This window comes from Medicago sativa, chromosome 8 (assembly GCF_051527215.1).
Source record: "Medicago sativa cultivar Bolivia chromosome 8, Bolivia_mono, whole genome shotgun sequence".
Taxonomy (NCBI): domain Eukaryota; kingdom Viridiplantae; phylum Streptophyta; class Magnoliopsida; order Fabales; family Fabaceae; genus Medicago; species Medicago sativa.
In genome coordinates this window covers 71,511,839-71,522,875 of record NC_140756.1, presented here as the reverse complement: position 1 = coordinate 71,522,875, position 11,037 = coordinate 71,511,839, and the positions used below count along the sequence as shown (strand labels likewise).

At 31.3% G+C, this 11,037-nt stretch overlaps 1 protein-coding gene across 2 annotated transcripts; it reads left to right on the top strand.

The window, feature by feature from the left end:
- Window positions 1-8,120: 8,120 nt before the first annotated feature.
- On the top strand, window positions 8,121-10,565 carry LOC146901158 (scarecrow-like protein 32). 2 transcript variants are annotated; one of them, XM_085735129.1, is made up of 2 exons: window positions 8,121-8,440; window positions 8,766-10,565. In XM_085735129.1, exon 2 carries the CDS (start codon window positions 9,074-9,076, stop codon window positions 10,478-10,480), a length of 1,407 nt encoding a protein of 468 aa, XP_085591255.1. In that variant the 5' UTR covers window positions 8,121-8,440; window positions 8,766-9,073; the 3' UTR covers window positions 10,481-10,565. The 2 variants fall into 2 exon arrangements, with proteins under 2 accessions (XP_085591255.1, XP_085591256.1); XM_085735130.1 differs by lacking the exon at window positions 8,121-8,440 and adding an exon at window positions 8,450-8,599.
- The last annotated feature ends 472 nt before the right edge of the window (window positions 10,566-11,037 follow it).

Sequence of the window (11,037 nt, the reverse complement as noted above, 5' to 3'; positions counted from 1 at the left end):
GTCAAAATTTATATGGAAATTCTACAATTATATTTTAACCATTGAAATAATTTTAGCATACATTTTGACTTTGTTTCAATTCGTGGAATAATATAGTACATGAAGTTTTACTGTGTCTGGTGTCTTGAAATCATTTTATCATGCATTAGAATTGGTTTGATTTGTTCTTGTAACAAAAAAAAATTGAATTGTTTTGATTTGCAATTAATTATATAACTGCTGGTCATTATATATTTATACATATATGGCATATTTGTTTTGATATATTTTAAAGAGGAAGCTCTGACCCAAAATAAAAAAAAAAAAGAGAGGAAGCAACGGCTAGTTACAATATTAATTTTCCAACGGCAACATATTTGGAGTTGATGATCAATGGCTAGTTTTTCTTAATGCACATCATTCTCTTTTAACTATATGAGTAATTTGATAGCTCTTGATAAAACACATTTTTGCACTCAAACATTACCGAAAATATTATTATCACTCTCATTAATTTTATACTTGCTAATTTATTTTTATGAGAGCTATTTTATGCTACTTAGTTGAGCTGTAGTATTTGTGCTTCAATTTGTTATATTTACACATTTGGTGTAATTTTTTAATTCTTATAATTCTTATTTGTATTGGGTGCGATCTCAAGGTTTTAAGAGAGGTTATATCTCTTGGTTTTAGAGGCTCTTCTACAAAGGATAATTTTGTTTGGAGAGTGCTCGCTATCTTGTAAAGGTTACTAGCTTATCATGTTTAAAAGCTTGGTTAGTGAAAATCTTAAGGGATTTTTCCTTGGAGACTAGACGTAGGCCTTGTTGTTTTAGGTTGAACTAGGATAAACTTCTCGTGTCCTTTTAACTCAACCCTTTATCTCTTTCACTTTATTTGTTATTTATTTTACCTTGCCATCTCTACTTTTCATATTTATTTAAATTTTTTATAAGCACTTTATTTTATTTGGTAAAACTTTTTTTTTTTTCAAGTACTTGTTTTTGAAAACATTTTAAGAACATAATTCACCCCCCTCTTGTGTGTTTGATGTCACTTGTTCAACAATCATGAAGGTACAACAATCATTCTCTTGGATGAAACTTTCATGTCGTTTTCTTAATCTCTTTTAGAAACAATTTGAATATGATTCTTGAATCTTCATATCTTGTAAATACACAAGGTATGTAACTAAACTCAATGTGTGTTTTGTCACATGACTTTAAGAGTAATCTTGTGTAGCTTTCAACTATCAACTCATCTTCCTTGAATCTTTAAAACTTGTTGATAATCTTGTGGTTGAATCAATTAATCACGAATCTCATCTTATTATTGAATCTTTAATCAACATTCTTGTGATTCTAAAAATAGTCTTTTGATATCTTCATTGACCTTGTGATATTACTGTTGTAGTATTGTCATGCTACTCTAATTTTTCCATTGTGTAGATACGTGCCCTTGTAATATGTGAAAAGACATAAGTGAAAACATTAGTAGATCACCCATTCATAAAACTTAACCTTTATTCCATAAGGTTTGTTATCATTAGAACATTCTTAAGTTATCATGAAAAATATTTTTGTTTCAGCACTAATCGGTTTAACGAATAGAAGCACTCTAATTGCAACTACTATCAAACATATTTATAATTAAGGACAGAGAGAGTATATTCCGAAGTGGGTCATATTAATTCGGATTACATAATCAGAAATGCCCTTGTAACAAAACATAATGTATTTTCTTGCATTCAAACTAACATATTGTTATAAAATGCAAACCCGGTTCAAAGATTTTGATTACAATATGAAGGTGTACATTAAAGAGCAGTTTCATCAATTTGCTGTACTAGAGACAAGCTTTATGCATCCACCTCGAAGAAAAGTCAATACAAAAGATTCACGAAAAAAGGATAAACTTATTGTACAGTTAACAAAGCGATCACCTTCACTCTGCGAGCATTTTGGCTCTCACGATCCAGATACACAAGCTACATAGTCTAAGTTAACATGTTTAAGTAGGAAAAATATCCGTAAAAGTAATGTCTCCTAATCCTAACCCATGATTAAAATCGACATCCCACACAAAGAAAAAAACCCAAAGTTCATGCATGATTTTTTTTGAAAAGGTGACCGATGTAACGGGTGACGGTCATTATGGATTCTATGAAGTTGTGGGTCTATGTGATATGTTTGTTGATGATTATTATATTACTCATTATGAACTTCTAAAAGAGCTGACTGAGATGATGGTGAGCGTTATCTCCGATCGATTGGGTCAGAGAAACGATTTGACAAGGTCAAACATGCTATGATTGGTGATGGTATTGGCCCTGCTCCACCGGATAAATGAATGTTTATTTTGGATATGTGTTTTCTCATTACACAAAGATATAAGAATGTGGTGGTTCTACTGTCAATCAATAAAGGGCAATCATAAACCTCTTTCCCTTTATGCGGTGCACATTCGCATAAAAACCATATGATTTGTCTACAACACATGAATGACAACCATTTTATGATGGTATATTTGAAGGGTGGTTGTTCAATTTCTGCCATTTTCATGCTATAGGGACGACACTATCGAGATGGCACAAAGTCATGAGATGCTATATATGTCCATATGATGATTGCTTATAATGAACTAAGTCGGGCGACAGACAATGAGATAATAAGAGATGATAATTTGTTCATTGTTGAAAACGTTGATCCTCAAGAAAAGGTTGATAATGATAAAGAGGTTGGAGATGGAGTCAAGATTGAAGATGAAAGTCTCGGACTTGATGATTGTAGCAATGGCCTTGTGGCAAATTAGTTGATATATAAGAAAAAAATATAGAACCAAATTAAGCATAAGATGTGTCTAACAATGAATCAACACAGAGTCACGAAAACAATAGCCGATACAAAAAAAATACAAAATCCAAGAAAATGGCATTACAAAGTGTCATATCTTAAACAAAGAGACGAAATAGTCTACCGGATATGAAAATCGAAAATGAAATTAGGTAGACATGCCTTGAGCCACCAGCCCACCACTAAGAATGAAGTTTCCCCCTGTCCACCAACTGAGTCAGTCTGAGTGTTTGTTTTGAAAGATATCCTTAAATTACGTTCCTTCCAAAACCTATTATATCTTCCATCAAACTTATTACTTTATGGTGTCTTTATAATATTAATAAAAGAATTTACAACGTGTAATTTGGATATCCAAAACCTATTCAAATTTAACCGCATTAAATTGAACCGTACTGAATTTTTTAAATTAATCATCTATAACCGAACCGAACCAGAGTAATCTTATCTTTGTATCAAATAGATTTTTACCTCAAAATCGATCCAAACCAAACTACGAACACCTCTACTAGAAAGCACAATTTGCTAAGTGGAGAACAAGCTATTGTGACAATTGTAATTTCAATGAACATATCTATAAAAAAATATACAATTTATTCAATAAATCTAAAAAGTTATTTTTTGTTTATAATAGTGATAAAAAATGTATATTATATGTATGTATAGTTTTTGGCCGCTTCATACAATCATGTCTAAGCCGTGCCACAACGCAGTATAATAAATTAAATTTTTAATATAATCTTAAGTTCTAAAAACAGCATATAAGTAAGATCATAACTTTTTGTTTAAATGTAGCTCTAATGAAAGTATATTCTCCCTTTTCATTAGAGCTCAACATTCTATGCTTCTGTTTTTTTAGTTAACAATTTGCTTTGGCTTGCTTTATGTTTCGAGTAAGTTCCTTTACTAAAGATTAATAAACAAACCCCAATTTGCTTTGGCTTGCTTTATGTTTCGAGTAAGTTCCTTTACTAAAGATTAATAAACAAACCCCACTCATAGTACACAATACGAGTGATTTAATACAAACAAAGAGCAAGTGTTATAGATTAACATAGGTATCTAAATCTAAACGCACATGGTTACATACCTTACTTTCATGCTTGCAAATTTTGTTTTTAGTCTTATTTTAGTCATTGCCAGAGAATTTTCTGGTAAGAAAAATTCCAAACACTGCTTCAAAAAATTTGCTTTATCCCATATGTCTTGTAGTTCTTGTAACATGTCTAGGAATCCTCCTCAAAAATCTCAGGCTCAAATATTATAACTAAGGTTCCTTAACTTTTGTTGTTCTCCTTTTGTGCTTCCCTTAGATTCTTCTCATTCTTCTCTTCGGCTGAGCCAATTTACAAAAATTTATGTCTTTTTAATTAATAATTTTTGTGAAAGATAAATTTAAATAACCGAGATGGGAAAAAGTTAGTCACCTTTTTAATTTAATTGTAAGATTCCATTCTAGTACGCCTGAAACAGAAAAAATTAGTTAGCCAATGAAGAGCTATGTGGTAAAAAAAACAAACATGGCCTTTGGAGCTTTATGGAATTTTAGTGATATTGTATGACCAAGATATTTTTTTTATAAGAGTATGACCAAGATCTCTGGCAAAATAACTTTCAGCTCAATTTTATACTGGTACATTTTAACAGCCTATTAATATTTTTATTTTAAGCTATAGTTCTATGACTAAGATTAAAAAAATAAAGTACTATATCAAGCATGTATAGGAACCATGTAAAAGCAGCCTTTTGATATATATGCCTCCGAAGAGAAGACAAAATTATATCTTCAATCTCTCCAATAGAAAAGAAAAGGAGTGATAGTATTGTTTGGTTATGAGTAGAGTTTTTTTTTTTTTTTTTTCGAGGTTCGAACCCCAAACCTTACATATATTATGCATTATGACCAAGATTTTTATATTAGACTGAGTGCAGTCATGTAAATGATTTTAACGCAAGATTTTCATCTAAAACATTAAAACATTGGGTATATATAAATCTCTTAAAACAGGTTAGTTCGATTGAATGAACCTACCGATATTCGATATAATAGAGAGCTTAATTTTAAAAATTCAATTAACTTGAACAATAACCCGGCTTCTTAGCCCATAAACTTATTTTAAATTCGAGTTAGCATGCATCGACCTCATGAAGCTCGCATGACTTATTTTTACTTAAGAGAGTTCAATGGCATCATTGTTCAAAGAAGTGATCCCAACCAAAAATAGAACCAATACTTGCAACACCTTAAAGTATTATTAACAAAAAATAAAATTGAATCCGAAGGGACCAAACCAAACTCTGGAGAAGATTGATAAAACCTATATTAGAAAGACTTTCCTTACAGGAAAATTCTTCCCGAATACAAGCGGATAAAGAATCACGCCAAAAAACTTTAAAAAATCAATAGTTTAATCAATATTAGCCAACTTATCAACATAAATTTTGCTTCGTTTAAATATATGAGAAACTATATAGTCACAAGTTCTAAATATACAAGAACCTCTCGTACAAGACCCGTCTTTATAGTAAATAGTTTTATTTTATTGCACCGGTTAGTTGGTTACCACTTTTTATTATTAGACGAAACTCCAACACAATTTTAATACTCACCCTCACTTCTAATGTAGTTTCCGAGTTCAGATTTCACATTATCATTCTCAACCTAGTATGATATCATGTTAAATGAATTTAGATCTCACTTTAAAAAATCAGCTCAAAGAATTATGGTGCCCTAAACACACATCCAACTGCCCGAAAATTGCAACAATAAAAGAATTCAATACAACTTCAATTTTTATAGATTCTTTGTTTTGAATCATCCAGTTCCAAAATCTCATAAGCATAAGCACTTGATTCTGAGGGGTAGGCGGGAATTATTAGAGAATGTTTAGATAAATTAATGTATTCTATCGGGAGTTGTAGTCCTGCTTGAGTAACATGCTGTAAAACACAACAAGGATAAGATGTTATGTTTTTTATTTTAATATTGATATTATTAAAAATTAAAACAGAGAAAATGGATACATTCCAAAGAGAGTGGATGGGGACCAAGGAGATGTGGAAAGTGATAATTATTGTGGATAAAAAAACTTAAGTACGTTTTGGACCAGGGATTCTCATATAATTTGTTTTGTCTGTTTTATCATTTGAACCTCGATGTAACGATGGAGGTTAAGTTAATTAATCAAAGGTCCCATTTGTATTATTATACACTAAGTTTCCGAGATGTATTGGGGATTGTCTTATACTCGATTACGTCGAAAAGGCTGCGTTGATTTATATTTTATGCAACTTAATCATATAACATACTGTTATTTTGATTCATTCATTCTTGTAGTATTGATTGCTTCATTTTTATTTGATATGTATATGTACAAAACTATAGTTTATACTATCAGCTAGACTCCAGGGTTTGTTGAAAAGTAGTCTTGCATTTGAATTAAGAAAATACTATATGGTAGGCAACAACGTGCACAAAATGTGTCAATAATATCCAACGAATTTTGGACTCCATCCATCCTCTCTCCTACAAGATACTTTATTCAAATTTTGAATATTTATAAGTGAGATGACACATAAACTTAATGTCTTAAGATTTTAAGTAAAAAATGTGGTGTTTCTCTCATTTGTGTGGATGCTCCTACCTAACGTGGTTGGTCTTTCGGACTCTTCTCATGACCCAACAATTTGATATGAAGCTTGAATTCTTTTTCTTCTTGATAAGACCTTTTTAATGTTTCAAATATGCGCTTATAGTCAAATATTGAGATAGTACTAGTTCTCGTATGAGTATCACTTGAATGACTTTGAGTTTTGGAAACTTTGATAATTTTTATATATTTAATTGATAGATGAATGATTATTTCGATGAAAGAGAATGATTATGGGTTAAAAGGAATGGAGATAAAATCACCAAATTTACCAAATAGATAGGTTTGATATAATTTTAAAAGGAGAGAAATAACGAAAATCTCTGATGTCATCTTAACAAGAACGCTGGGAGATACCAAACATAGTAATCGTGGCCTGGTTGAACGACATCAATTTGATTCAAAAAATGTAAAATCTCATGGCTATTTGAACTCACCCATTCATTGGACATTCTCTAGAAAAGACAATGGAGAGGCTTTTGCCTCCAAAAGGATACTTGCCAAAATTAGATTTTGATTATTTCTTTAGTGAGATCTAACTCACTCTATGAATAATTCTTGATTGAGTTATTCCATTTTATCAATAACCTTTTGTTATAAATAATATATTTTGTCAATTAAACTGCTTGATTATTGTCATATTATTTTATGTATACTAAACTTTAGTTAAATTGAATATCCATAGTTCTAGGCGTAAGAATCAAATCCAAATTTCAATAAATATGAAGATCAAATTCAAACAAATTAAATTGTTTGATTATTTTTATGTTTAGGTTCAAACTAAACCGAACCAATCAAACTCGAATTTTATTAGTTGAGTATCGGTTTCACGTTACCTACAACCAATCACCTGAGACTCATACAAACCATTATATATATATATATATGTATGTATATATATATATATATATATATATATATATATATATATATATATATATATATATATATATTGGTAGTGTTCATATATTTTTTTGGTAGTGATATATATATATATATAATTTTTTTTGAAGGAATATATACAATTTCTTTTATTTCACACTTTATAACTAGTGTTATATATTCATGTATTTTCTAATTGTGATATATTATTATTTTTTCATTGTAGCTTATATAGTTGTTTTGTTTTAGTAGTATAATAACTCTATTGTGCCAAATCAAATCACTCCACATTGATAAAAAAAATCAAATCATTCCATTATGTCATTTTTTAAGTTAGTTTATATATATATATATATATATATATATATATATATATATATATATATTAGTTTTAAATACATTTACAAATGTATATTTGTCATGATTTGATTAGATGTTTATTTATAAAAGTTTTAAACCGTCCGCGCATAGAAATTAACATAATTATGTGCCAATGTAATTGGCATTTTAAAAAAAATTATATACCTAGCTATTTGAAGTTTGTAACTTCCGCGGCTGCAAAGTCTTTTTTTATTTTTTTTATTTTTTTATGACATGCAAACAGTACCTAAATCTAAGGACTCTATAATTGTTGCACCTGTGCAGCCAAATTAATCTTGACTGTTAAACCTGTATTGTAGCTCAATAAAATAGTGTTGAGGATACGAATTTGTACTTGTCCAAATGTTAAATATAATCAAAATTAAAAACCATATCCAAGGTTTCTTTCTTGCCGTATCAACCTTGACAACCTATAGTTAGGTATATGTTCTGCAATATTTTCAGCCTCAAAGTAAGAAAGGTAAACAAAATAGTTCTATATTTCTATACCTACCTAAAACCCTATACACATCAAGGCAAAACTCAGAAAGTGCTTGAAAAGAGAAAAGTACCCAAAAATGATTTGTTCATTATGCAAATGACCCGTGAGATGAAAGAGTGAATCAATTACACGACAAAATCTCAACTCTCAAATACAAACAATTTGGTGGCCGGCTACTTCACATGCCACCAAAATCCAATACTTACAATTTACAGGTACTCTCTCTTCAGACACATCTCTCTCACTCTTAATTCTCTTTCCTAACCAAGCAATAAATCAGAAGAAAATGGTATCTTTCTCTCAAGACCTGGATCACAACCTTTTGTAGCCATGAAAATGATTTCTGTTTTTCAGTACATATCTGATAAAGCCTGGTACCTTTTTTAAGAACGGTCTCTTTTACTTAATTTGACTTCAAATGTTTTTTCGGGATGTGAGTTTATTCATGATCAGTCTCTTTTAGCAAGAAACAAGAATATTATTATCCCCACTTATAAAGCTGATACGTCCTTTTTCTTTCTTCCTTTGATTCATGTGCAGAATTTTTCTCCAAAAATTGGATCGCTTCCCAATGACTAAGGTATCTACTACCATACATGGTTTTAATCTATGGTCCGCAACCACAATATATGTCTCTGCAAAGTATCGGTCTCATTTCGTTGTAATATAAAGGTTCACTCCGTCGGCCTCACTTTGCTGTAAGGTTTACAGCGTAACTGCAACCGCAATTTAAAACCAGGGTATCAACTTTTTCTTCCCTTTTTTTTTTCCTCTCATTAGTGAAATCTTTTTTTTCAAGTTTCCACCATCTAGCTTGTTGATTTCTTCTCTAGTTTCTCAATCTCTCTATGACGCAATTCACACATTCACTACCTTATTTGCACCAAACAACAACAACCTTTTCAAACCCTTCTTCTTCCATGAACAAGAACAATCAAGTACCACCAGATAAGCCTACCAAACCATGGTTCCCAACATCCAAAGCTTTAACTACCTTTGGTGACACAAACTGCATGGAACAGTTACTTGTTCATTGCGCAAACGCAATCGAAACCAACGATGTAACACTTGCTCAACAAATCCTTTGGGTTCTCAACAACATAGCACCACAAGATGGTGACTCAAATCAACGCTTAGCTTATAGTTTCCTTAGAGCCCTCACAAATCGTGCAGCGAAAACCGGTACCTGTAAAATGCTAGTAGAACAAGTTTATTCAAATGCTCATAACAATCTCACCATAGATACACACAGATTCTCAGTCATTGAGCTAGCTAACTTCGTGGATTTAACACCTTGGCATCGTTTCGGGTACGCAGCTGCTAATGCAGCAATTCTGGAAGCAACAGAAGGTTTCTCAGTGATTCATATAGTTGATTTGAGTTCAACTCATTGCATGCAGATTCCTACATTAATCGATGCTATCGCTAATCGCCACGAAGTTGCTCCTTTGATCAAACTCACTGTTTCTGATCATGCTAACAACAACAGTGATCAACTAATTCCACCTAAACTTGATCTTTCTTACGACGAATTAGGTTCTAAGTTGGTGAATTTCGCTAGGTCAAGAAATGTGACATTGGAATTTAGAGTAGTTTCTTCAAGTTACACAAATGGTTTTGCTTCTTTGATTGAACATTTGAGGGTTCAACGTTTGGTTTATTCAGGTGAAGCTTTGGTTATAAATTGTCACATGATGCTTCATTATATTCCAGATGAAACCCTATCAAATTTAAACTCATATGTTTATGATTCTATGTCCTCTACTACTACTGCTACTACTATTACTACTACGTCTCTTAGATCGTTGTTTCTTAACGCGCTTCGAGGTTTAGATCCAACACTTGTTATTTTAGTAGATGAAGATGTTGATTTAACTTCAAACAACTTGGTTAGTAGATTAAGGTCTGCATTTAATTATCTATGGATACCTTATGATACTGTGGACACATTTCTGCCACGTGGAAGTAAACAAAGGCAATGGTATGAAGAAGATATTTGTTGGAAGATTGAGAATGTGATAGCTCATGAAGGTGTTCAAAGAGTTGAGAGAGTTGAACCTATAGGCAAATGGGAACAAAGAATGAGAAACGCTAATTTTCAAGGGATTGGATTTGGTGAGGAATGTGTTGGTGAGGTGAAAGCTATGCTTGATGAACATGCTGCTGGATGGGGATTGAAGAAAGAAGATGAACATATTGTGCTTACTTGGAAAGGACATAATGTTGTTTTTGCTTCTGCTTGGTTACCTGTTTAATTAGTTCAACATTTTTGCCTCTTTTTGTATCCTATGAATAATAAAGTTATTGTTTTTCTATTTAGTCGTTGGGTTTTAATAATATTTGGTTAGTTTTATTGTTTTTTTTAAGAGTAAATAAGTAGATGAGATGTTATGTTTATGTCTTTATGATGTTTTTAGATTTTGTTTTTATTAATCAGTGTATTTTGTCTCCATAAACAATCATAGTGTCAAATAAATTAGATCTTTGTTCTTGTACCAGCAAAAGCAAAGGTGGGAGGAGAAAGAAGATTGAGAGAAATTAAAATAGAGAAGATAAGGAAGAATCAAGAGAAATAAACAGAAGTTGTAAATAAATGTTTTTGAGGATTCATATTTTCTCTATAAGCTGATTTCACACTAAGTCCATGCGTGGTATCAGGGCCGGACCTTGGAGAGCGTAAGGAGCTCAACCAAGTCGGGCCTCTAAAAACTATGGACCTCAAAAAAAAAAGTATAATACCCACCCCCATTTAAATTAAAAAAATAATTACATGTTACTTATTTTTCTTTCTTCGGTACACGTATGAGTTTTT